Source organism: Argentina anserina, chromosome 2, assembly GCF_933775445.1.
Source record: "Argentina anserina chromosome 2, drPotAnse1.1, whole genome shotgun sequence".
In the NCBI taxonomy this organism is placed as follows: domain Eukaryota; kingdom Viridiplantae; phylum Streptophyta; class Magnoliopsida; order Rosales; family Rosaceae; genus Argentina; species Argentina anserina.
This window is the reverse complement of record NC_065873.1, coordinates 27,476,309-27,503,212: the sequence shown is the minus strand read 5'-3', so window position 1 is coordinate 27,503,212 and position 26,904 is coordinate 27,476,309. Positions and strand designations below refer to the sequence as shown.

At 39.6% G+C, this 26,904-nt stretch overlaps 6 protein-coding genes across 6 annotated transcripts; 2 read left to right on the top strand and 4 right to left on the bottom strand.

Moving 5' to 3' along the window:
* The first annotated feature begins 229 nt into the window (after positions 1-229).
* LOC126784911 (protein EMBRYONIC FLOWER 1) lies at positions 230-6,221 on the top strand. The gene is made up of 6 exons (XM_050510457.1): positions 230-904; positions 1,258-1,688; positions 1,781-1,891; positions 2,031-3,421; positions 3,834-5,593; positions 5,748-6,221. The coding sequence occupies exons 1-5, from the start codon at positions 735-737 to the stop codon at positions 5,586-5,588; spliced, it is 3,858 nt and encodes a 1,285-aa protein (XP_050366414.1). The 5' UTR covers positions 230-734; the 3' UTR covers positions 5,589-5,593; positions 5,748-6,221.
* Positions 6,222-11,302: 5,081 nt separating this feature from the next.
* LOC126782452 (L-gulonolactone oxidase 3) lies at positions 11,303-13,574 on the bottom strand. Its single transcript, XM_050507703.1, is given in 4 exon segments — positions 11,303-12,239; positions 12,457-12,670; positions 12,672-12,713; positions 12,806-13,574. Coding segments are annotated over 4 exon segments (1,755 nt in total). The 5' UTR covers positions 13,469-13,574; the 3' UTR covers positions 11,303-11,403.
* Positions 13,575-14,256: 682 nt separating this feature from the next.
* Positions 14,257-15,674, bottom strand: LOC126782453 (E3 ubiquitin-protein ligase PUB23). The gene has a single exon (XM_050507704.1). The coding sequence runs from the start codon at positions 15,382-15,384 to the stop codon at positions 14,374-14,376; it is 1,011 nt and encodes a 336-aa protein (XP_050363661.1). The 5' UTR covers positions 15,385-15,674; the 3' UTR covers positions 14,257-14,373.
* Positions 15,675-15,806: 132 nt separating this feature from the next.
* Positions 15,807-21,027, bottom strand: LOC126782451 (uncharacterized). The gene is made up of 12 exons (XM_050507702.1): positions 20,877-21,027; positions 20,531-20,658; positions 20,315-20,377; positions 20,050-20,171; positions 19,691-19,806; positions 18,775-19,582; positions 17,784-18,512; positions 17,305-17,529; positions 17,132-17,227; positions 16,836-17,030; positions 16,629-16,742; positions 15,807-16,368 (listed from the first exon to the last, which is right to left on the bottom strand). Exons 1-12 carry the CDS (start codon positions 20,975-20,977, stop codon positions 16,108-16,110), a joined length of 2,958 nt encoding a protein of 985 aa, XP_050363659.1. The 5' UTR covers positions 20,978-21,027; the 3' UTR covers positions 15,807-16,107.
* Positions 21,028-22,324: 1,297 nt separating this feature from the next.
* LOC126783638 (probable beta-1,4-xylosyltransferase IRX9H) lies at positions 22,325-24,593 on the top strand. The gene is made up of 3 exons (XM_050509143.1): positions 22,325-23,498; positions 23,979-24,228; positions 24,423-24,593. The coding sequence occupies exons 1-3, from the start codon at positions 22,597-22,599 to the stop codon at positions 24,591-24,593; spliced, it is 1,323 nt and encodes a 440-aa protein (XP_050365100.1). The 5' UTR covers positions 22,325-22,596.
* A 132-nt stretch (positions 24,594-24,725) lies between these two features.
* On the bottom strand, positions 24,726-25,127 carry LOC126784312 (E3 ubiquitin-protein ligase RING1-like). Its single transcript, XM_050509781.1, has one exon. It carries the CDS (start codon positions 25,125-25,127, stop codon positions 24,726-24,728), a length of 402 nt encoding a protein of 133 aa, XP_050365738.1.
* Positions 25,128-26,904: the final 1,777 nt, after the last annotated feature.

Here is a 26,904-nt window from a genome sequence, read left to right as displayed (position 1 = left end):
GTTTTGGGTTAATTATTTAGTGACTGTCAATTAATTTATTTAGTCAAAAACATAATTAACGAACCCTAAATTTGGAGGATTGGTCTGCATGGTTTGAGTTATCAGATTTGGGGGCGCTGTTTGGTTTGCGGAATTGTTTCATTTCATTGACACTAATGTTTGTTGTGGTTGTGGCTGTGGGCTCCTCTAGTTACAAAACCCTAACATGTGGCTTTCTCTTATTGGTCAGACTATGTGAGTGTAAAGTTGGCATCTTTAATGGGCGAGTTAAGATGCGGGAATAAGTTTGCGGTTTGTAACGCATTGAATTAGTAACTGTTGGCTTGGTTTATGTGGATTTGATGGGAGGCTAGGGTTTTTAAGTTCATTTCTTGAGTTAAGTATGGTTGCATATGATTGAAGGTTGTTATTTTATGTGCATTATGACTATAAGAGGTGGCGTTTAACCTTGTAATTTGTTTGTATAACTTTTAAGAGGGTAAATGATTTGATGAGCTTGTGATTTCTTGGTGTTTGAGTGTAAACCCTAATGCTTTTGTTTAGGACTTGAAGCAAGATTTATGGCATGATTTAGAGTGCTTAGGTGGATTCTTACATGTTGATTGATTTTTCCTGAAATATATTGTTTAACTAGCATGTGATAATGATAATTTGTCAACTAATTTCTTACTTGTGTGTGAACATAGGGAGATTAACTATACTGAGATCCTTGAGAGCTTGTTAGATGCTATAACATGTTGAAGGATATGTCAACGGATGATGATAATCTAATTAAGAGGAGTGAACCAATTGTTGCCTCAAAGTCCGTTGGGTCGTTTGTAAAGATTGATTCTATATCCATAGATCTTGCTGATGCGGATGATGACAACAGTCATGGGGGGAAGTGTGAGCATTTCTCCATACGGTAAGCCTTGGAGCCCTTCTTGGACCCTCTTACCACTATGATTATAGGCCTTTCTAATATCTATGAATTCTATGTCGATGTGTATGCGCTGTTAATCAGTTGATCCTACTAAATTGCTATAAGTTTCTTTACCACTCAGTATCATCTAGAAGGTATTCATCAGTACCTATCTATACTGATATAGACTTAATTGGGGAAAGGAAGAGATGTATCACATGCATATTGCATTTCAGATACAGATTATCAAGTATTATAATTGCAAGTATAAGCTGCATGTCATGATTATCCAGCATCTCCTAGTACCTATAAATATTTTCATAGACTGAAATCTCATTGTTGTATTGTGAATTCAGGGGTTATGTATCTGAGATTCGAAAAAAGAACTGGAAGATATGTTGGCCATTTGCTTTAGATGGCGATTCGGACAAGTCTGATCAGGAAAAAAAAGCTGTGCTTCCTCCTTTGGATGCGCCAAAATTCAGATCTTGGTGTTGTCAAAATTGTCTTCGTGAAATTGGTTCTAAAAATGTTAGAAAAGGTCATGGCACGGAAATTAATTGTCATGTTGGATCTAATTCCAAGTGCACTGGTACTCGGATACTATCGACTACAGCTACTGCATTGCTTCAGTCAGATTATCAAGAAGGTCCAAAGTCAAAAACCATTGAGGAAAAACAAACTCATGCTTATACGTATACTATTGTGGATGGCAGTGAGAGATGTCCTTCCTCACGTATCGATAAGAAGAAAAGGAATGGTGAAGTTTCACTCCCAATGATCATAGGTATACTTAAACTGAAGTTTACTTCAATTTGATTCCTTTTCTGTATATATTCGTGCTTTTATTTTTAATTTTCGATGTGGATGTTCATTCAGCAAATGAGAATGGTTTAGCGAATTCCATGAGTCACGAAATGCCTAGATTTGATTCTGCCCAGACAGAAGTTAACACTAGTAGGATGCAGGAGAGGCGTAATCATGTCGCAGGTGATTTATTTTTAATATTATAACTTTAGTTGGGACAATTTGACCTTTTTACCTGCAGGAAATTAATTGAATAGAGGTATATTGCTACTTACATGCTACCTTATATAGTTTTTAACAACTACTATGTTTTGCAAAACAGAAAAATTGGATTGCAATGGATCTGGCAAAGTCTATAAGCCAGGATGTGAAAACAATGAAGATGCTGGCTTTGAGCTTGAGATTAGAAAAAGTAATTTCTGGATAAGAAATTCCACTCAGAATAGTGAAACTGAGTATCACTCATTTGCAGGCGACAAACAGAAGGACTCAATTAATGCTTCTGGTCTATGTAAGGCAGGGATGATCTGCGAGACAGCCAATCCTATCAAGGTTCAGACCAATGTTTGTCGTCCTTTGATTTTAGATGAGTGTGATTATGCATCATCCGAAAATCATGAAAAGGCAAGTGGTTTTCATCGTAAGAAAAGTCGGAAGGTGCGTTTGTTGACTGAGTTGTTGTGTACTAAAGAGGAAGCAAAGACAGATCACACCAAGGCAGAAGATTCTCCTTCTAATATGGTCAATAATACATCTGCAGTTGGATTAGTTTCCCAAGGTCAGGTGTCTCTTCTAGAAAATGTTAGGGTGGGTTCAGGTGAGAATAAGAAGAGGAAGTTCTCAGAGGAAGAAGAAAAAGGAGGCCAAGAGACAAGCAATCCAAAGCTTTTGAGTAAAAAAGTTAAGAGTTTTAGGCGAGATCGAGAAGCCGCCAATGCAATTGTAGGTCCTGCAATAGATGAAAATGCACCGGCCAGAATTTCTTTGCAGGCTGATATGAAGAACAGTTGGAGTAGATATGGAAATGAAAGGAACACTGTTGGTAAGAAGAAAGCTAAAAAAATTCATGACTTTGATGCATGGTCGTCCTTAGCCCCAACTGCAGAGAATGTGCCAATAGAAGCCCAGGAGAAATATGGAAGTTCACACAAGAATGCTACTAATGGTGCATCTTTTAGGCTAATGTATGATCCATCCCAAGTTAAAGGGACTGATATGCACTCTTCCAAGAGAGATAGAAAATCTGGTTTTGTTAAGAGGAAAGGCAAGATGCCACAATCTGATACTGGACTGGCTTCACTACCAAATACAAGGAAAAATGCAGAAACGAAGCCAAACGGGCAAGGAACTGTTCCAATTCATCCTGTAGAAGATGCATCTACTGAGAAAGGCCTAGATCTTTCTCTCAACAGCTATCTGGCTACACAAAGATATGATGGAAAATGTCTTCCTCAACAAGATGGATTTCCATCCTTGTCAACTTGGAAAGATAGTACTTGCAAACTAGATGAGTTCATGAGGAAAAATGTGGAAGTCAATTTTCTAGCAAATTTAAACAAACCTTCTACATCTATGGAAAATCCATTATCTGAGGATGGAGTACGTGGTGAACGGAGCAAAATAGGTTACACCTACAGCATGCCTATTCTGAATGAGAAGCAAAATTACAGCTCGCAGGTTGAACAAGGGAGCTGTTCTTTAATGCAGCAGATGGTAAGATTTATTCACTTTCTACCACCATTCGCCTGATTTTATCTGTTATAACGACTGCATGATATATATCCTGAGTGATGTATGCTTTGCTTTGTTTACAAGATTAATCATATGGTATGCACCACTATATGATATCATCAATTACTGGTCTGCATCCGATAGTTATCAATACATTCGTTCCTATCACAGATCATACTCCATATAGAATTTTCATATATACACAGTTCTTTTATGAAGTGTAAGTTGTAGCTGCTAACAGATGCTTTTTTCATTTGCTTTTGCTGGATATGTCAAAACTAGTGAAGAACTATTAGATAGTATAATCTGTGGTCAACTTTGAACACTAAAGTACGTATCTCTTTTTATTTTTTTACACTTCTCCTTTTTAAGTTGGTTCCTCTTACCATTTCAGGATGTATCTTGCGGAAGCAAGAATCAGAATATCATTGATGTTGAAAAAAATTCAGGTGTGCCTGTAATTAGGAAGCATACCAATCACCATCAAACAGAGATGTCTGAGAAGAATACTATAGATGACATACCAATGGAAATTGTTGAGCTCATGGCAAAAAATCAGTATGAGAGATGCCTTCAGGAGACTCAAAATGATAAGCATGTACTAGAAACCCCGAGCACAGCAAGGAATACTCAGATGATGGAGCGTACTCAAATATATGGCATTGGGGACCCGAGAGTATTAGAGGAAACCAGTCAGAAACGAAAATCTCAGTCAAGAAATGCAAAAAATGGCACAACAAGGAAAAACGTGGCACCTGCCCCGCAGAAGTCTGTTGATTATTTTCCTTATACCAACGGAAATCATTTTGGTCTGAATCGTGTTAATCAAATGCATTACACCACAGGGTTTGGTCCATTCAGTCAGTCTCAAAAGAAGCCTTCATCACGAGCCCAATTTCCTGGTGCTGGCAACAGCAAATGTAGTTGTGCTCAGAGTTGCAAATGGGATGGAAATATGATGATAGGTCACGGATTCTCAAATTCAAACTTGCACAGCTTTGCAGCATGCAACACGTGCCATTCTGTTCCGCAATCAAAGGAAGAAGCAACTAATCCATGGTCACCTGTAATATCAACTCAGATGCCCTTTGGATATAAGAATCCACAAAAGGGTGCAGCCCAGTCTTCTCATGTCAAAATGCTTTCTTCTCACTCCTCTGGCCCACTTCAGAAAGGAAATGCCAATGGGGATTGTGACCTCAGTTTGAATCTGAATGCTCTCAGCTTTGAGAAGCGTAATGAAGCTGTTGGTTCAGAAACTATCAGCAGAACAAATCCAGAGTACTCATTCACTTGCAAACGTAACAGGACTGAGCCTCATCAAAGTTCATTGGGGTCATTAGATTTATATTCGAATGAAACCATACCGGCAATGCATTTGCTCAGCCTCATGGATGCAAGTATGCGGTCTGGTGCATCCTTAAATATGGGTGGAAACCCGAAATGTCCCAAGAGACCCTTGTCTAATGATCTCAATTCTAAGGGATATCCTGGGCTAAATATTGGTCTTGATAAGGCTACTGATACTGTGAATCATCTGTCGTCAAACTGCTATGGGAAAAATCACCTTTCTGAGAAGTCTCTCGATTTGTTTCCCACCAATCCGACCTTTGGGGCATCTACATCATTTGGGCACTCGAATGGTTTTGGAAGGGCCACAGACTTTATGGGTCAAGTTTTGAGCTCTCAAAAGAAAGAAAATATACTTTCACCTGCACAAAATAGAGGTCCTATATCTGAAAAACCTTTAGCTACTTATGGTGGTTCTGGCAATAATCATACAACTATCCCTGTTCATGGTTTACCGAAAGGATTCCTTCCTGTTTCTGGTCCTATGATGTTTCCACTGCACTATCACACCATTGCCAATTCAAGGAAACACAACCCGGAAGCTTCTAATGCTAATGGAACCATGAAGCCTCCAAAGACTAGTGTGGAGTCTCCAATCTGCTGTATTAACAGAAATCCAGCTGATTTCAGCATGCCAGATGTAGGAAATGGGTACATGATTAGAGGTGAAGATCTAAAAGTTGGGAAGAAGATTTCTTCTGTAAAGAGACGCGGCTTATTTAAAGTGGATCAGCAGAAGCGACAGAGGAATACAAAACACTCTATTCAGCCTATTGAAAAAGATAGCGCGCGACGTTGAATCTCGTGAGTTGCTGACATCCATGCTGATAGTATTTTTAACCTCTTACTCTCTGGAGTAGTTGAAATAAACCTCTGTCATTGGCCATCTACTGTAGGATGCATTTAAGCCTGGTATACACGTTATAATCAATTGGTTAATTTGATTCATTATGAACAGGTGAACTGTTGGACGCCCCCAGCTACTGCACAGTAAGGTTCTTATAGGATGACAGAGCAACTCATTTTCCAGTGCACACTGAAACCGGTTAGAAACTCCAACTATTCCGAGTCACACACTGGGCATTTTCCGTGTACGAAGCTGAGCTCTGATGACCGTGTTGGGTGAAGGTCAAGACCTGTACATAGCTTTATATGTGTCTTGATCTTCTGCAAGTGCTGTTGATTTAATCTTGAATATGTTGTTTGTATGTTGATGTACGTCAAACTGTTAGAAGCAGATACTGTTGTTGCACCCCAGACCCCATTCCTGGTCAGGAAGTGGGAGAAGTAGTGAACCAAGGCATTAGCTATAGACTATAGCTACATTTTGAATATTTAGTTTTTGAGGAATTCAAGGGGGGGGTAACTTCAAGTTACTCTCATGGATAATACTGTTGTAATATATATAGTGCCCAAACATATTGTACACAGACAGTGGATCCTTATGCTGAGTGCTTTGATAATAAGATTCTTCGAAGCGTCATTTATGTGTGATTCCATTGGGAATTAAGCTACGTACTCGACATTCACCATGGTATTAAGCACTTGACAGATAATCGGTAAATTACCTTTTGTCCCTTTTCATGTTCACTATTTATCTACATACAGCACCCAGACAGTGCAGACTTTAGGAACTTCAGCTTATTTACAGACTCACTTTAGTTTCCCATATCTGATATGAATCTGGGCAATTGCTTTTGGCAACCTGATTAAGGTGGAAGTGACCAAGAGGACCCAGGTTCGGTCACGTGCGGCACATTACAAAGTGCAATTAGCTTGCCAATTATCTAAGATCCATGGTAATAATCTGGTTTTTCTTTGCCAATGGTATGTACATTTGGATTCAAACTGAAAATATGGAATATCTTATGAATACATGAGTTCCTAATTAATTAACCCTGGTCGCGATCGTTCCCATCTGGCATTTTGCCACGCGAGTATATATGCACCTCCCTGCTAGGTTTTGAATAGTAGTTGTTTAAGTGGGTTTATGTCTTTCCTCTTATCGATGCAAAGCATTGAAAACTATTTTAATCGATCAGATAATACAAATTATACGCAGTAGTATAAACCGATTACAAATTAAATTAAAAAATTGTGTACATGAGTAGTATTTCCAAAACAAAAACAAAAACGCTCCGTCTCTCTCAAGCAAAAGTCATAGCCCTCCTAGGGTTTTGTGGAGGCAATGGCGCGCTTGCTCCGGCAGGCCGACGCTCGCAATCTGCTAGGGCGATGGTGCTCTTCCTCTGGTAGGATCTCGTTTCTTAGCTCTGACACTGATAAGTGGAGAATTTTCTGATTGTATTTTCTGTGATTTGGACCTAGGTGCTCAGCGGGGCTCGTCTTGCTCGTGGGTGAGAGGCGATCAGGGGGTCGCAAGGAAACATTGATTGTTGTTGGTGATCGAGGACTGTAGCGACGAGTTTATTGTTGCTGATCGGTGGGTGTGCTCAGAGTTGATTTGGTGCGTCAAGACTATATCGAGTTTTCTAGGTACGACACCGTGACCTAGGGTTTGGTCCCTGCTATGGCAGAGGGGTGGGTTTGTCCGCCAGAACTCGAGCAACAGAAGTTTTGGTCGGCAGAGACCATAAGCCAGTCCTTTCATAGGGTTTGGAAACGGGCCAGCCTATCCAAATTTCGTTAAAGCCCAATACGTTTTAGGTTTCTCTTTCGACATATTTCTTTTAAGCGTTACACAACTTTGCCATTCCATGGCTCTAGTTGTGGAAGCACCCAATGTAAAGTATCGAATTGATGACATAGACTCGAGTTTGATGCTTTAATGATTCTAGGGTTACTGAATTTTTATTTACTTTTTTTGTATTTACTTTCTAATTATGTCCGCTTGTTTTAGATATTTTAAAACTTTTAATTTGTTTAATAAGTGCTATGTGCGCATTTATTTGCTCTTGTAGTTAAGTAGCTATTGCTTGATCCTTATGATCACTATGGCGTTGTTGCCAATGGATTCGTTCCATTCCCCTAAAAAAAATTGTGTACGGAAAAGCTAGCTGAGGTACTGATATATCTAGCTACCAGTCCTAAAACCCTAGCTTCAATTGCGATATTAAGTCACATACACACACACACACACACACATATATATATATATATATATATATATATATATTTTCATGAAGACCATGTGTTAACTGATATTATTGATTTTCTTTTTAATTTGAATAATACTTTACTCGTTTATCCAGCATGCATGCGCCAGCAATGATGCAACAAATAAATTTTATATATAGATGGATTACAAGAATAGTCCAGTACGTATACCATTTTGTTCGATCACAAAATTAAAAGTACTTATACTCGCATGAATACATGAGAAGCATTGGGTGCATGCCAGCATGTGTACGTATTTGTGTGTGTCTATATATATATATGATCGGCATTATGCAGCATATTGTATGCAGACATACACAAGAATCATATGTGCCTATAGAATGATGGAATATGAACTTGAGCAAGAAGCAGTACTCGATCGATTATCATCGTTAATTAAGCTAGTTATGACTTATGAGTCATGCATGTGAATATATATATATATATATATATATATATATGGTGATATATAGCAAGAATCTGATCACATGGAATTTTAATTGAGGAACTCATAATGATAGCTCTAGTGTTAATTAATTTGACAGTATAACCCAATCATGAACATACATTTTTACTGAATCTAATTCACATGCTAGCTTTTGCTTTTGAAGAGCACAGTACTCCAGCTCTGTGAGTTTGTGGGAGGCAGCAGCATATATAATTATATGTTCTTTCTTTAGAGAAATGCAGCATGATTTTATGTTCGATTAAGACGTAATCTGATTGCCATATATGTCCCCACGCAATATATTGTGTATATATAGCTAATCGATCGGTTCTCCATCATTCTGCTTAAATATATAGATCTGATGTTAATTGCTGTTCTAAAAGGGTCCCTAAAACGCATATCTCATAAGTCGAAACTAATTAAACCTAAAACTCTAGGACCAGCTTTCTCCTGATCGATCTCATCCCAATTAGGCTTCGAGTAATTAGTTAGGTATTTAAAAATACATCTTAAATCATACATACAGACATATATACATACATATAACATATCTGACTTATATCAGATTCATATAAGCCTAAATTTCCAGGCAGAATTTGAAGGATCACACAAAACCAGTTCCTCTCTTTTTACTGGATATATATATAGTCTTTATCCAGAGTGAAGTTTTATTCTGAAATTACAGAGTGAAATTCAAATTTTGGCACACTTTTCAGTCAAATTTTTTCACCATAAGCGATTCAATATTTAAGTATGTTATTCAAGATCATCTCTACAAAGTTTCATCCAATTTGACAATAGTTTGAGCTTTCAAAATTGAGATTTACACGAATTGTTCACGTTGAACAGTTTTAATTCATTCATTGATTTAATCTAATTTCAATACTTTAACGATGTCCGAATTAGATGAAATTTTGTAGAGATGATCTTGAATAGCATACCTAAATATTGAATCATTTATGGTGAAAAAATTTAACCAAAGAGTGTACCAAAATTGAACATTTACTATGTAATTTTAGAATAAAATTTCAACTATCTGACTAGGTTAGCTGCCAGCAAGATAATTGTATATGATGCGTGAATTGAAGAGTATACTGAGTTTATATGAAGCGAAATGGAGGAGTACGTTGTGGTTTGGCTTGAGTGGGACTGCCGGTCTGGCATGATGGTATATGAAAGTGATACATTGATACTGACTACTGTGGACGTCATGACTTGGAAACATCGAGATTGTGACTGATCATCTTTATGGGAAATTATTTTGAAATGAAAGTCCAATATCTTGAAGTTTCTTGTCTTATTACTTCGTAACATTTTGTTTTTATGGAAGAAATTAGTGTGCACGTAGATGCGTTGATTTCAAATTCAAATTTTCAATAGTATCATTACGCTCGAGGTGTATGTATTGAACTCTAGTACGTTCGTAGTTGTGTATAATTTGGTCAAGTTAGGCCTTCAGGACTAATTTAAGCAGCAATGAGGGTTTAAAATTGAGCTACGCAAATTAAAAAAATCGATCTAACTCTTGTAATCTAGAAGTTTATTAAACAGACTGAAGAAAGATAAGGAGTCATATATAATACTTTAGTCTATCCAAATAAGTTATAATGCCTTATATAAAATAAGTTGATTAGAAGACGATAAGGTAGATGATTAGATAGAACTTACTGCAAAAGGGATTAGTCTATTGTGCAGCGCGGCAGAGGATGCAGCGCAACTAGCATAAACGCGCTAAGGATTTTTTCATCTAATTGACAAAATTTAACCGAATGGGAACCAAATATCTCCAGTTCCTCATACGTGCGAGAGTTTTCCGTATCTTTCAGTCCTCTCACTCTCACTATGCCAAGGGTTTAGCCGGTTGTGAATTGTGGACCATTGATTAAACATTGTGGAGAACTTGTGGCTGTCGTCTCTCTAATGGTACTCACGTGCACTACACGAGCGGCCTGCATACAATGTTACAATGGTACTCGCATACTCATAGAATTTTCCCTGCCAAAGTGCCAATGATATAAAGTTCTGAAGATTATCACATTCTGACTGTTTAAAAATGTTTGAGGACAAATTAAGTAGCTTAGGGCACGTTTTTTTATGGGGGATTAGCTGGGATTGGACTCCATAGTCCAAAAAGTTATTTTCGAAACCCATGTTTAGGAAAACACGAGATTATGTTTAATGAGACTAGTTAATACCCGCTTCTCTAATTTCTGGGACTAGAGAGAAGCGCCGATTTTGGGAGGATTGTCTAATCATCTCTCTCTTTCTCTCTCTTGGGACGACCCCGACCTTGTGCCACAACAAAAATCTGACTCCACCCCACTCCATTGGTTCTTCAATTTGTAGAGAGTTTGAAGAGAGAAAGTAGATCTAGAGTTAACTGGACATCGCCCTCCTCTCCCTCATCACCATCGCTGCGCGATAACCCAATGACCACCACAATGTCGTCGCGCTCGAAGATCTTTAGTCGACTCGCTAAGACGGAGGCGCGTCTCACGTGTTCTAGGGCTCGAGAGGCCTAGCTCAACCGCTACCTCGATGCTTCCAGTTTGATTGTTTGTTGACATAGGTGATATTTGGACGAAGATTTCGATGAAGGGGTGATTTTGGTGGTGGGTGGGTTGTCCATTTACAATGGCCCGTCATTGTTTGTTTGTTTGTCGACATAGGTGATTTTGGACTTCGATTCTGACGAAGATGCAAGTGATTTTGGTGGTGGGTGGGTCGTGGTTGAGGCGGATGAGAGGGAGAGGAGGGTGATTTTGCTAGTTTTGTTCGTTAGTTCGAGACTGCACCAAGCATGAGTCTGGAATTAATGTATCCTAATCCGAGACAGCACAGTCCGGAAGTAAGTAAAGACTTAGTTCGGAATTAGACGGTCCGGAGAAACAAACTTGCCATTAGAGTACGTCTACAACAATGTTCCAAACTTTAGCTCCCACCCTAAACTCCCATCCACATAAGGAACAAATTAATAGTAGTGTACAATCTTTTCAAAAAAGAAAAATTGTAGTGTGCAACATAAAAGACAATGAGAAACTTCCTTTCACTAATTAGTTTTAGGATTATCTGATGCCACATTTGAGGATGGAGAATGCCTACAAACTCTTGCTTCACCATAAACAAGGCCAGGTTTACAGAAATACCCTTTTCCTGGGCTACAATGCCTGTCTTCAGAACAAATGCACATACCCTCCAAACCACACCCATCACTCTTAGCACCTTCTCTTCCATACACAACCTCATCAGACCATTCACTTGAGAACTTGTTATGGGGGTCCAACTGTCTTTTCATTCCCATAAACTTGTTAAACTTGGAGTACTTGTTCTGCACATTCAAGAATGCTATGTTCCTATTCTTAGCCCAATGTGGCTTTGCCCCATGCTTGAAGAAAGCCAATTGCTCCACCTCTTCCCAAACATCTTGATCAAATCTTGGAGTTGAAGCATCATCAGCCCTATAGTAGTTGAAGTCAACCACCACTGAGTCCTCAGGTTGACCAAGATATGCCTCAGAAGCCTTAATAAAACGTATCAGAAATCCATTGTAAATATCCACCCCACAGAAATTTTCTGGCTTAACTAGGTCTCTTAGCTTCTTCACATCAAGGATGAAGTCTCGGAATTTCGGGGCCGGAAATATTGCCGTTGTCTCGTAGAAGAAGAGGCCATTGATTCTTGGATCCCAAGCACAGGAGCTGTCTTTGCCTGTTGAGTATAAACATGAACCTGAAGTTTGCATTTTGCCCTGGTTACCAATGACTGGGTAGCCAGTGAAGATTACGCCATTTTTCAAACCATTGGCTACTAATTTCTTGTACCCTAAAAATGAAGAGGCTAATAAACACTTTCCACTCAAGTTGTGCCCATTATCCATGACTTTCTCTGCATTGGTTGCATCAACACATTATGTTACAAAACTGAATTCAGGAATAGGTCAGATGTTATTTTGACTAGTTTCCACATAATCAACGTAACATATTAATTAAACTAGCTCAAAACATGAAATGTGGTACAACTTTAATATTTTTAGCAGAAAAGAGTGTCATAAATAGAACAAAAGTAAGACCAATGAAAGATTTTGATCGATCAACATCATTACCTGATGCTCTCACAGATTTCGAGACCAAAATGGGATTAGCTTGGAAGCCAAGGAAGTCGTAAACTCCATTGCCGGAGACATCCAAGGGAACTCGATTATCATATCTGTAAGCAGCTGTACGCTTTGATGGATACCAAGTGATATCTGCAAATTCATACTTTTTTCCATGGTCCATGTACTTGTTTTCAATTTGATCATCATCAGTGAAATTAAACCGTTATGCTTCTTTTGAATCCCTTCTCCAGTGACAACTTCACCTATTGGAATATCAAGCATTATATACTTATTGCAAATCACACAAAGAAACTCAAGTTTCTAGTAATGAAGATATAGAGCTAAAGTTACCAACCTTGGAGATGACACCCAACAACCCCAACGAAACTTTGGCAGCATTAAAAAGTTCATCTTTGGGTTCTAATCTAAGAACTTTCGCATACCCTTCAGACTGTGTAGCAGGAACAATTAGGCTTAGACCAACAATATGATCATGAACAGAACCTCCCTTTCCCCACCATGAACTTCCATGTGAGCCTGTGCTTATAAGCCCTCCAACACTCACACCCTCCCAATATGGTGCAGCAACCAAACTTAATCCAGCTGCTTCAACTGTGTCGATCAATTTGCGCAGTCCTACACCACTATCAACTGTGACAGCTAAATTGGCGTGATCAATTTCGATCCCAGAGTTGTAACTTGATGTGCTTATTAGCAATGAGTTTCCTGTACTTGTAGCAGGACATGCCAGTTTGGTTATGGTATGTGAAAACTGGCTCACCACTCTGAGCTTGAGCTTGTTCTGGTTTGCGTAGGCCACAGCCTTAAGTAGCTCATTTTCGGTCCTGGGGTACGTGACATTAGCAACATGGCAATCTTTTCTGTCGTTCCAAACACCGTAGGAGTTGACGAGGTTGCAGCCACCTTTTCCGTCGCATTGAACCGGAGATTGTGGCAGCATGGCGGCAACGGAGACGAGAAGGTGAAGAGCACAGAGGAGCCACCATGAGCTGTACATGGTGCTTGAGTTTTACTACAAAGCCTAAAGGAAGATTGTGGCATTTGTAGGTGGAGAGAATTTCTTACAGAGAAACAAACAAATGGCAAAGGTAATGCTTTGAAGGAAGAAATCCAAATGAGGAGAGTTTAGTTTGAAGTGGACGCCACGATTGGAATTGCGGAGAAGATAACAAAGGTCCCATATTTTATTGACTTGAGATTTGTTTTCCATTGAAAGTAATCATGGTGGAGTGCATGGGCGAAAATGAAAATTTCAAAGGAAGAAGAATAGAAAGTAATCATGGTTGAGATCTGTTATCTTCAACTACAGTACTGTATTCCCTCTAAGCTTTTGTTTTGTATCCAAAAAAGAAAAACTGCACTGCTACATCTTTCACAAAAGAAGAAGAATAGAAAAATCAAAATTATCGGTGCCAGACTTGATCATAAACGCAGGATCATATCTATCAATTTAGGCCTAAAATTATCAAAATGAGAATATAAGAAATGGAAGAAAAACACGTTACGAGCAAGTCATTCTCTTTTAGGATAACTTTGTCATTCTGAATCTCACATTCATCATAAACTTCAGATTTTCCTTTCAACTATGCTATGCTATCGCTTCCGATTGCAGATTCAATGCTAGTGTCAAGATCAATACTATGGAAGAGTTGTTTCATCAACGTTGAGTACATAATAGTCGGTTTGATCACCAAACCTAAAGGCTGGGTTTAGTAAACTTAGTATTCGGTCGGTTTAAATTGAGGTAATTACCAAACCAAGTGCGAGCCCTAGCGTATATTTACATACTTTCATGGCGGACAAGATTTACCAGATGCTCAATTTTAATAGTAAAAGAGGGGAAAATATCCAATCCAAACCATAATTTACAAGCAAACTAGTAACTTCTAAACGAATCATAACTCAAGTCTCTTTCTCTTCTTCTGGTTGAAGCGTCCTCAATAATTGGGCCCCTTTCCTCCTTCCCCTACCACTACAATCCCCTTTCAACGCCAACTCCACTGCACGCGCCACCTCCTCCGCCGGAGCTGCCAATACCGCTTCCGCTGGCTCACCTTCCGACGCGCCACCGTATATAACCGCCAGCACACCTATCGCGTACTCCTTCCCCCGAGCTGAAGTCCGGCCCATCATCATCACCATCACCGGCACCGCCAGCGCGTGGGCCCTCACCTCCGCCGCGCCCTCCGCCACAGTGCACATTAGCTCCAAAGCCGCCAGGGCCCGCTCCGCCGCTGTATCCTCCAGCTCCAGCGCCGTCTCCACCACCGCAGACGCTGCCCCGGCCTCAACCGCCACGTGGCGGTTAGCCTCCGCCAAACAGAGCGCCAACAACACTTTGGTTGCCGGTTTTGCCCCCGCTTTGTTTTTCAAATTTCGCACCAACCCGCGCATCAATTCGGGCGGGCACTCCGGGTCGGATGGCGGGTAGGGAACCAGAGACCGTTCCAGGAGGTGGAGCGCTGCCAGCTGCTCCGGAAATGACCCAATGCTGAGCTGGAGCTCCGCTGCATGGAAGAGTTCTTGGAGACCGGTGGAGGACATGGGCGGCGGAGGCGGTGGTGGTGGGCTGGACCGAAAACTGGACACAGGATCAAAACCCTGGTCGGATCCGGGTTGTGGGTAGGGGAGAATAGGAGACTCTGGGAGGGTGAACTTCCACTGGGTAAAGCTCTGTGAGGTAGAGGAGGAAGATGACTCGGATTCGGGCTTCGACTGGTGGTGGGTTACCGGGTCGAACTGTGATGAAGCAGAGGGGAGTGACAATGAAGGGGGTGGTGGTGGAGGATCGGTGGAGGAGAAAGGGAGAGGTGGAGGATGAGGAGTGGTGGGGCTGAGGACTGTTCCGGTACAGTGGCCGAAGAACCCACAAGAGAAGAGCTGGGTCTTAAGCTTAGGCTGCTGAGTTCTCATGGTAGTGTTGTTCTATGGTGTTGATCTGAGAAAGAGAGAGAGAGAAAGAGAGATAGATCATAGCTTGAGAGAGGGAGCAGAAGAACATGGTGGAACCTGCAAGTTTGTGGCCATGTGGGGAATAGTACTCAGAAACCCCAGTGTATGTCTGTGTCAGCTTTCGCTTCGAGGGAATATAATACATGTTTTGGGTTAAACATACAGTGACTTTCAATCAACGATTTTACTTTTACTCCAACCTAAAGATCAGGCAGAGAGCCAACAACTTTCTGGACCATTGTTGCAGTTCAATCATGGATCGCCTCTGCCAGTGAACAAAGCAGAAATTCAAACCTACTCGAAATCATTACCGACTCAATTATTCATTTCCTTACCATAAGTGGAAACACGTAATAAGGTTGAACTGTGATCATTGAACCAGATTGGAGCACAACCACCAATTGAAAATTTTCATAGCTAAAAAGAAATGAAGGATAATAGTGTAGTTCGACTTCTATCGAGTATCTCAAGGACATGAATGAGTGTGACCATTTTCTAGCATTTCAAATTTACAGACAATCCAGATCGATCTAGCTGTATGGAAATTTGGAATTTTACAACAAAAAATGCCTATCAAGGAAGGGCATGCTAGAATTACAAGTTAGGAGGGGACCTCCTATATTAGGTTTAACTAAGGGCATCAAAAATTGTCCGACTAAAATGACTAGACCAGAAGTTCAGAAGTTACCTCCACTTTTCTCGTAGTTCTTTCTTCTCCGATAAAATCCAGGTTACAAAGATTGATGCTATGAGCACAGCAATAGTGATGAGAAGCAATGCATAGCTGAAATCGTCGGTCAGCGAATCGTAGGTCCTTGACGGTGCGAGTTGAGTGAAGAACAGATCCACTCCATATACAAAGACGAGGGTTGTCGACTCCAGCTTGGCAGGTGCTGTAACTATGCCTCGAAGTCCTTCCACTCTTAGAGCATGTGTCACATAGGACTGCAAGTAACGAAATTCAAGTATAAGATTTAAACATCAAATAGTTGAAATAAAAGGATTCCTCTAAGATGTAATTAGGTTCACCCCTCAATGTCACAATTAAAATTCATAATTTAGGCTTCCTAGAAATCAGACTTGGCTTTGATTTAAAGCTCAGGCAGCCATTCTTTAATAATCCATAGAGACTTGTACTTCCTCATCCTTAATCTGATGCTCCGATTGCTCCCCCAAAAAACTCTTATAACAAAGATGTCACATACCTGAGGAATTATTGGCAATGAATCTGTTAGAGGTATAATGCCTTCCTCTTTCTCAGCTTGTGTGGGGTTCACTGATCGACGGGGATCTAGAAATCGCTTGTCAAGTGCCAAAACCTACATGATATTTACACTTATCACTAATTGCATGCCAATACATTGCCCCACAAGAGAAATAAAATCTCATGAAGCTCAGAGAAAAAAACTGACCTGATCCCCAATTGTACCAATAAGAAGCTGCTTTGAAGTTATACCCTTTGCTGTCAATGTCACATCTATTGCTTTTACAGAATACGTGAAAAAGTAAGACTGTGATTTCGTCACAACCTCTGGTCGGGAATATGATGAAATAGGTGAAGTGAGATTATGCTTCCCAAGAATGAGCTTCCAAACATCCTTATTGTCCTGTACATCATTACCCCAAAAAAAAAATTCAGATATGAAATCAGCTTCCATATTTATTGAAGCGAATAGACAACAATATATTCAAGATGAAGTGAGCATACCGCTCGTGACTGATCATATATCTCTATGACTGACATCTCATATCTGTGTGCTCTAAGATTAAAGTAGTGGTATACAACCCAATTCTCACTGAAAACCTGCAAGATGTATTAATAATAGATTAAAAAAGGTCTCACATCAACACAATCATAGACAAAGTAGCAAGTGAGCTTACAGCATGGACAGGTCCCTGTGCACCATGATGGGTCATCCGATGCAATATGCGACCAGTTACAGTATCAATAAGATACACAGTTAACCACGACTCCTCTGGTGTCGCTGTTCCAATTGCACCACTGCCTTTAGGTGCAACAGTTGCAACAAAGAGTAGATTCTTGGATACATACTTGTACATCAAATCGTCATCAGCTGCTATAACCTTTGCTTGAGTATGAACCACCTACAAGATCACCAACTTTTGTTATGGAAGATTGGAAGGTATAAGCAAAGCCTTTCCCCAAAACTGAAAGACAACAGTTCTCTGTTTGGATAAACTTCCATAATATTAGAAAGCAGCAAGTGGGCGGCCCAAATGTGCAGGTATAAGACTAATAGAGAGATCAAAAGGAAAAATAGGAGTCGCGAGTTAAAGCAGTGATGCAAGGAATGACAATTCAAACATACTGACTTAAGCTCAGAAAGACAAAACCAGACCTCATTGGATTTTCTTGTCACTGTTGCAATTATCTTTTCTGAGTCGGATGGGAACACAATCGACCATATATCCCTGGACTCAAAGCAGTAGTTGTCCGTAGCTTCCTGGATGCAGTTGCTCTTCAAGACATGTCCTTTGACGATGCCATTATTAGTCTCAACTGAGTACCAGTATATGTTTGAAAGCTCGCGTTGAAAGATGTCAAGGGCCTCAGGTGTTCTGGGGTATAAATATGCATGCTGGTTTCCATCTATTAGAAGATGAAGTCGCTGTTCTGTTGAATCAGTAAATGGCAGTGGAATAACTTGCAAAATGGAATGTACAAGATCCATTGAATTAACTTCAGTGCCAGTATATGCATCAACAATAGACAGAACACCTGGTCGATCAGAACCTTGTCCACATTGACCTACTATGAGGATAGATGGATTTTCATCCATTGCATGATGATGGGGTACCTGCCACTGATATAAGCTCAAACCAGTCGGAAACTCGCATTCAGATTTACGCAGATTAGGCAGTAACTGAGACCAGACAACTTGTCCATATCCAGTGTGCAAGGCAAAGAGCTTTCCTGCTCTTGTAAGTACTACGATCAGCTTCCGAAACCCATTGTGGTCCCTAGTCAATTTGCTCTTTTCAGAACTTTTTAATCTCCTCTCTTGTATAGCAGCAACATCATCAGCACTTGCAAGCATTAAGGTCCCCTTAAGCTTCAGTAGGTGTCCCTTCAAGATAGCAAATAATCATATGAAATGCACATTATAAGAGGCGACTTATTCAATCAGAAACATAAATACAAGACAGTAAGAGTTAATAATTCAAAACCCAGGTAAAAGATGACTACAAAAGTATGCAAATGAAATCGCATACTGTGCTTATCAAACCACAGTACTCCACATATTTATAGAGTAAAATGATATATGCAATCATGGGGAACTCACAGGAAAATACACCAGTATAACTTAAGTTAATAATCTATTTATATACCTTAAGCCACTCAAAAAGGTTTTCCTCAACCTTCGCTACAGATACACCTTCCTTCTCCACGGGTAGTTCTGATGTTAAAACATCAACAATTGAAGCAAGACCATCCTCCCTACTCCACACAATGACACCTTGTTGTAACAACAGAAGTGACTGATCCTCCATGACAATCAAGGCCCTAAACCCATTGGACCTGTCTGTCCGGATGTAGCTGTTTATAAAAACTTTATGAACCATCCCCCTCTGCTTGTCCATAATTATACTCTCCTTCAGCAGATCACCACTCAAATCATGGCTAAGCTTCACCGTAAGATGAATCTCACCATCTCTATGTTGAACTAGTGCGAAAGCTTGTTGACCTTCGGTGAGGGGAATTGCATCACTAATAGTTGCCACACTATTTAATTTATCCATCACCTCCAACTTGGCTTCAACAGTCACTCTAATCAGTGTCACTCCTCCATTAACCTTTACGGAAAACATTCCTGGTAGTTTTGAAGATAACAATACTGGTGTTCCAGAAGAATCCCCCAATATATCAGATATGGATGTCTCCTGCAAGTTAAGTTCTCCATCTTGAAAGCTTATAACTACTAACTTTGACTTAGGGGCATTTAATGTCACAAGAATGTCACTTGAAGCCAAGATTGCTTCCCCAGAATATCCAACAGAAAGTGCTGCACTATTGTGCTTCAATATCTCTCCATTCTTAGAATTGATCTGATACACATCAAACTGGGAAGAACCGACAAAACCTAGTACATAGATTGCATCACTTCCAACAGGTTGAATAATATGTTGAACCTCTAGACTGAAAGAACAACACAAGTATAAATGACACAGTGATGTTTAGTTCAACAGAAGAAATGAGGCATAACACTAATAAATTACAAAATCACACCAAAAACATTAAACAAACCTTTCAGCTGCAAAATCCTTTGTCCAAAGAACCTCACCGTTAATGCTGGAAACAGCATGTAGAGACCCTTTACCATAAACAAGGATCAAATTTTCCTTGTGGACGATCAAATTTGACTGCACAAGACAACCTTTACAATTTAAGCAACCTATACACATTTTCAACCTGTGCTGTTTTTACATGACTGGGGGACAGAGAACCATAAAAGGACAAGTAAATGCAAAACCAAACAGATAGTCAAAAACTCAAAATACTACAATCTTATATCAATCGATGAGAGAGAGCAAAAGAGCAAATATGAATCACGTACATGTACACAATTAGAAGATGCTAGTGAGAATGGAAAGTAATTAACTAACCGGGACAGTTAATAATGATTTTGAGACCCCAGAGCCATCTATAGAAGATTGCCACACCATCTGACCATCAGGAAGGTTCCATGCTCTCAATATACTCCCCTCTGATGAAAGCGTAATGACATCTGAAAATATCAAAATAGTACACTTTCTGATCAACACCACAATCTAACCAATTAATAAGTTGCATGATAAGTTCAAACCCAAAGTCATACAATGATGTAAAAGCGTTACGAAAGAAACTTATGAATGTTGATAAAACAATTACATTTTCCCAACGCTATGTCAATTCCATCGACTACATCATTGCTCCCCAGCACACGTCTCCAGACTGCACAAAAACAAATACACTCATCAGTCATTAACATCTACTCTGCGGCTCGAACTGAGAACATACAGATTAATCTAATATACTGAATTCTAATTCCACTCGTTAGTTGTTACAGCTGTGGAAACAGATACATTAACTTAACAGTGAACATACATATCTCGCCGCGCCGGAGATCAAGTGATGCTATAACATTCTCTTCAGTGGACACCACAACACGCTTCCTCCCACTCTTCTGAGTATGAAACACTGCATCCTTCACTTTCCCTATGTACTGCTGGTGCCTGCAATCAACAACCCGACTTAGCTCAGCTTAGAACATTCAATATTCAACGAAGTCTCCACAGAAATCAACAGAGATATTTCAACTCAAAATCAAGATCAAATTCCAAGCTCGATTATGAGATAATCAATCGATTGAATACAGAGCTTATCGCGCGAGTAAAAAAAACCTAGAGTCAAATTTGAATTCGGATAAACAATACGAGATTGAGTTTGTTACCAATCAACGAGGCCGACTTGATCTTCGTAGAGCGAAAGAGTGAGAGTCGTGAGAGATGAGAAGAGCAGTGGAAGAAGAAAAGCCCTAATCGCCATGCTCATCGTGTGCTCACGGCGACTGAGAGAGAGAGATTCAGATCTCTGAGAACTACGACGGACGGAGAGTTTTGTATGAGCAAAAGAGTCGCATAAAAGAAAAGCCGGCTTCTCTGGAGAAAGAAAATGACATAAATATCCTTTGTTTATCCAGGCCCGATTGTGTTGGGCTTATTACTTGGGCTGGGTTTAGCTTCAGGTTTATACTTCCGCTTGAACGTCAAGGCCTTTTCTTTTCTTTTTTTTGAGTTTCTCCTTACAGTAATTTACGCTCCTATTTTACATTGCACGTTTCTTTCATATTTCATAGTTCAGATTGCACTTCTCAAAACCTCTTCACAACATAAGAAGAAATAAATGAGTGTGTCCCTGTGCTGATAGAGAGGGCAGTCGATTATAGAAAAGTATTTGTGTATGCTAACTTGACCCGGTTATATTCAAATTCTAAGGATAAAAACTACAAGTGAAATTCAAATTCAAAATAGTTATTCTCGTATTTATAGGATTCGTAAATTACGCACCATAACTAGAATTAGAACCCTTCATCCCCCTTTGACCTACTTGAGTAGAAATTATGAATGGTGTCTTTTGACCCATTGTTACTAAAATACTAAGTTGATTACATTGCTTTCAATGTTTGAATAAGGCTTCTATTTTTGCATTTAGAAAATGTTCGTTAGTATGGTAACAAATATTTCGTACAAACCCCGGTGGAACCTTGTTGAGAATAACGTCGCAAAGTTGTTATATCTGCATTATTTCATATACTAAATCAAGTGATTTTCTGGAATGAGAAGAGTTCATGTATACTGTATTTGCTATTAAAAATGGGCCATGTTCATGTATTACCTGGGATGACCTGTAAATCTCCCACCCAATAAGAAAAGGGCGTCGGTCGCGCAAGCTACATTATTCTTTTATTGTCTGAATCTCTATGAGAGAGAGAGAGAGAGAGTGCTTCTCTGTAGTATAGTGATAGAAACAAACCATGATATCCCATTCCTCGTTTCATAATTGATATGCTCCTCATAGATTTGTACACTTTGGCATTACTACTCCCATATCTTGAGGTCTCTATTCTCAGTGTTTCAACTTCGGCGCTTTTGTTCAGGGTGAAGGAGTTTGAAGCACGTACTGGAGGTTTGTTGAGTAGAATTTGGTGGCAAAGATTGAGACCCATTTGGCGGTGAACGGTAATGCCGTGACCCATTTCGAATTTAGTGACGAATCTATGTTGTTTTTTTTTGTTGGGAATTTCATTTCTTTAGTTGGAAGCTATTTGACTGTAGATCAAGAGACCAAAGGTTTTATTTTTTTTTGTCTGGGTTTGAGAGCTTGTTTTGATAGGGGAAAGTAAATTAGTTGAGTTTGAGCTTTGCATTGTCTGGAAGATTAAAAGAATTAGCTGTGAGATGCCAATGCTAGTTTGACAAGGTTCTTACTTTGGTCGCCAATGTTGCTGGAATTTTAAATAATGAGGAAGTCTTTGATGAGGAACACAGTGGGAAAAGCTTGGAACTTTGGAGGGCAGTGATGAATGAATCAATAAGGATACTGTGTTGTCTTATCCGATAGCATTGCAAAGCAGAATTTGAGATAAGTTGGAGCAATTTGTTTTTGTTTTGATGGCGTCTATTAGAAGAACATTGTCTCCGGTGCCTCGAGCAGGAATTCCACTAAATGGAGAAGTCTGTGCTGTGGCATCTCCGTTGTCCAAGTCATCATCTTGTACTCAGAACTATCCATCATCCGATGGATTTTTATCATCTCTAGCTGCTTCATTAGATTCTCAAGCTTTCGTTCTTAGTGTTTTTTCACCGAGATCTTCTAGGCCTTTTGAGAAATCAAAACCCAAGGGGCAGATTTGGAGAAGGGCGCTTTCCCATTTCTTCGTTTGTTTCATGCTTGGAGTCTTTATTGGGGCTACACCTTTTGCGTCAGTGACGTTGTCAACAAATCTGTCAAAGCATCAAGACTTACCCTTTGAAATGGCATCCTCAGTCGGGTTTCATCAGTTATATGGTAGTGTATTTGGAAATGTAGGACCATTAGACAGTGGGAAAATGCAGAAGAATGTTACAATGGAGTCACCAGCCAAGGAGCAAGGTCCAACAGAAAGCATCATACTAAAAAGTGAGATGCAGAACCAATCACTCATTCAAGAAGCAGATTTGGAGTTCCGGAAGCTTTTGATAATCGTGACTCCAACCTATTCTCATCCATTTCAAGCCTATAATCTGAATCGTTTGGCACACATGTTAAAATTGGTCTCACCTCCATTGTTATGGATCGTTGTGGAGATGACCTCCCAGTCTGCAGAAACAACTGACATCTTGAGGAGAACTGGGATTATGTACAGACATCTTGTGTGTGAGAAAAATCTTACTGATGTAAGAGATAGAAGTGTACATCAAAGAAACGTTGCACTTTTTCACATTGAAGCTCACCGTCTTGATGGAATCATCTACTTTGCAGATGAGGACAACATCTTCTCAAGAGATCTTTTCAAGCAAATGAGGCAGATTAGGTACTTTCTTGCTAAACCACAATACTCATTAATTTTTATTTATAACACGATAATGTTACGTACTGTATCATCTTTTTTAGCACTACCACTTACTGATCATCATGATTCTTGACATAGTAATTCAATGTCACTCATTTTCTGATGGAAACCTTTTGCATAGTCTGTTTAGTCCTTATAGTCTGTTAATTCATTTTTGAATATTTGGAGAGAGATTAATGTTTTAGGGACCAGATTACATGCTAATATTTGGGTACAACTGTACAAGATTACACACAGGAGTGTTTCATATATCCATTTTCAGTCCTTCCTTGATCTCTTTTACTTCTGCTAATTGTAATTTGGAAATATATTATCTTGCCAGCAGTAATGTTTCATCAGATACCATCATCATTACCCTATATTGAACCCTGATTAACATTCCAGTCTCTCTGCACTTTGTGGTGACAATTCCTTAGTTTCCCTGCTTATATTCAATCGCAGGCGCTTTGGAACATGGTCAGTTGCCAAAACAGTGAGTGACGAAATGCAAGCTGCCATAGAGGGCCCTGTTTGCAATGGAACTCAAGTAATTGGATGGCATACAAACGAATCAAGTACAGGGTTTCAGAGATTCTATGCTCAAATGTCAGGATTTGCCTTCAATAGCACTATACTTTGGGATCCCAAAAGGTGGCATCGACCGACTCTTGAACCTATTAGGCAGCTTGACACTGGCAATGATGGTTTCCAGGTTATTATCTCCTGTTCCATATCTTCCCCTTATCAATGATTAAACAGCAGACCATAATATGGACAGCATCTGTGTTTTTTGCAAACTGATGAGAAATAGAGTTCAAGCATTACCAACTCAAACCTTGATACCCCATTACTACTCACTATGATGTCCTGCCTTCAATTGCTAACTTCACTCATTTGCATTTCCAGGTGAGCACATTTATTGAACAGCTTGTGGAAGATGAAAGTCAAATGGAAGGTTTGCTGCAAGACTGCTTAAGGGTCATGGTTTGGCATCTTCATCACGAATCGTCTAATGCCTTCTATCCTCACAAGTGGTTCATGAAGAATAATCTAGATGTCATTGCTTCACTTGCTTGAACTTTTAATATGAATGCAGTCCTTATGAATCGCAAGTTAATGTATTCTTAAGAAACATATATGAGATAGTTAATGTATTCATTCTTCAGAAGTATTTAGCTGTCAGCAAGAAATAGAATGTTGTTGCAGCAGCTAGCTAGACGGGGCATTCAGATTCCGGTGCCCACAAGTAGGACAGAGATGATTAATCCGGAGCCATGCGACGATGCAATCTCGATGATAATAGTGGGAGCAGGGCAACTTAGTAATGCTGCTGCTGCTATCTTTATTCTGTGCAAACATATCCCTACAAATAGCACACACTTCATCATCATCAACCGGACTCGCTTCCTCCAAAGCCTGAATGAATGATTCTGTTGCCGGAATCAGCCTGAACCTGTATGGCCCGTCGTCGTGCAAATGCAAGGATTCCTCCGTATCTCTACAGATTATATCCACGCATGCGACCTGGATAAGTTTATCGGGGACGGCTTCTTGAAGCTTATCCAATACTGATGCGAAAATTTCCGGATGCTTGTCTTCGGGAAGCTTCATAGCTGATCAGAGATAAACTTGTATGCCTCCCTGGGAGACCCATGGATGACTCTTTTATACCTGATGAATCTCTCCATGGTAGTCTTGACATCTTTACTTGCCCTATCCCCGGAGAATCGCAGCTTCAAATTTTTCCTACGTTGCAGAACTAGTGGTTCAAGATCAAACTGCTGGGTTTCTGGATTATAGTTTGCATATGCCTGGTAAAGGGAGAAGAGGATCGGAAGTAACGCACGGTTACTTCGGTAGGTGGTGTTTCTTTTGACCTGAAAAATTCGGGTGGTAACATAACGATTGATCTCATATATGTGGGTGGTGTTCATGCTTTGATTCTTCTCCGCAGCGGCGATGCCCGATTCGGCTCAAGGCCGTCAAGGGTATTTGATAAGAGTCTCTTTTTATATGTTATGTTCCCAAATCCCAATCCTGAAGGGAATAGACAAAGGCGCATGAACGTATTATCTTCATGGAACAAGTGTATGAATCCAAACTGAGTTCAAGATGATTAAAATGCTTTGATCAAACTAAAAAGGGTTCTTTTTTGTTAGGACATTGAAGAGAATCAAATCGAATATAAGAAGAAGAATTTGGAGAGAGAGAGAGAGAGAGAGAGAGAGAGAGAGAGAGTGAAAAATTGGAAAACAAATTGGGGAAAATCGTTTAGGGGAAGCAAGGCATGATTAAATACACAAGCATTTTAATGAGAATTGAGTGCTCATTATGGAAGTTACTTCATCATATCACTCAATGCGTTATGGCTCTCAAATTGAGTGCTCATATGCTTCATTCTGACTGTGCTTTAGAGATCGAGAATTCGTTAGCGGTTGCGGTTGGAATCCATTATCCATAGAAAGTTCCTACCTCAGATAGGAAACAAGTATCAATAGGTTTATAATTCTCGTTGACACATCGATCGGAAACAATTAATGTTTGGATGTCACATACTACAGTTGGGTAGACGAGCTGGCTAGTATCTCTCGGACACTCTGGGTGTTGCAGATGATCAACACACCCTTGTAATTACTCTAGCCTCTAGCATGTCCTGCTTGTATTGATTTTTTAGTTTTTTTTTACTGTGTTGGAATTTGACCGAAGTTTTTACGGGTTGATATGAACCAAATGAAGTCGAATTATACAAGTGAATTACATGAATTAGATATGTGTACTTACCATCACGTACGGTATTATCATTGTACACTATGAATTGAATTGACATAGGCATATGATACATTTCCTAATCTGAATTCTCATACAAAGTACGAACAAATTTGTTTACATCTATATACACAGTGTTTAAGATCTCAAACCATCAATAAGATTCATCACACGTCTAAACTTTACGTTAAGCTCGGAAACCATGCAGTCAAAGATAGTGGTTCATGCCAAAATGATTCATCACAGTAGTATCATTGTACACTATGAATTGAATTCACATACACAAAGATGATACAATTTCTAATCTAAATTCTGATAGTACGAACAAATTTGTTTACAACTATATACTGAGTTTAAGGTCTCAAGCCATCAATATTCAATAAGATTCATGACACGTCTAAACTTTACTTTGAGCTCGGAAACCATACGGTCAAAGACAGGGGTTGAGGCCAAACTGATGCCAACAACACAATTAAATATTATACATATAATTAGAGTAAACCCCAATTCAACATTAGGCTCTAGTACTGATTGGAAGTAGAAAGAAGAAAGCAAGGAAATGTTGTTCAAATCATTTATAATGATTCAAACAAGTCCAGAGGAGAGTGCAAGCAAGAGACCA

Bases quoted from the DNA above. Each gene is read 5' to 3' on its own strand.
- LOC126784911 (XM_050510457.1), top strand. From the start codon at position 735: ATGTTGAAGGATATGTCAACGGATGATGATAATCTAATTAAGAGGAGT. The intron at 1,689-1,780 runs GTATACTTAAAC...ATGTTCATTCAG, and splicing joins TTCACTCCCAATGATCATAG to CAAATGAGAATGGTTTAGCG. The intron at 1,892-2,030 runs GTGATTTATTTT...TTTGCAAAACAG, and splicing joins GAGGCGTAATCATGTCGCAG to AAAAATTGGATTGCAATGGA.
- LOC126782451 (XM_050507702.1), bottom strand. From the start codon at position 20,977: ATGAGCATGGCGATTAGGGCTTTTCTTCTTCCACTGCTCTTCTCATCT. The intron at 20,378-20,530 runs GTATGTTCACTG...GTTTTTGTGCAG, and splicing joins TCTCCGGCGCGGCGAGATAT to TCTGGAGACGTGTGCTGGGG. The intron at 16,743-16,835 runs GTCAGTTTTTTT...AATATCATGTAG, and splicing joins TTGGTACAATTGGGGATCAG to GTTTTGGCACTTGACAAGCG.
- LOC126784312 (XM_050509781.1), bottom strand. From the start codon at position 25,127: ATGAAGCTTCCCGAAGACAAGCATCCGGAAATTTTCGCATCAGTATTG.
- LOC126782453 (XM_050507704.1), bottom strand. From the start codon at position 15,384: ATGAGAACTCAGCAGCCTAAGCTTAAGACCCAGCTCTTCTCTTGTGGG.
- LOC126783638 (XM_050509143.1), top strand. From the start codon at position 22,597: ATGGCGTCTATTAGAAGAACATTGTCTCCGGTGCCTCGAGCAGGAATT. The intron at 23,499-23,978 runs GTACTTTCTTGC...ATTCAATCGCAG, and splicing joins AAGCAAATGAGGCAGATTAG to GCGCTTTGGAACATGGTCAG. The intron at 24,229-24,422 runs GTTATTATCTCC...TTGCATTTCCAG, and splicing joins CTGGCAATGATGGTTTCCAG to GTGAGCACATTTATTGAACA.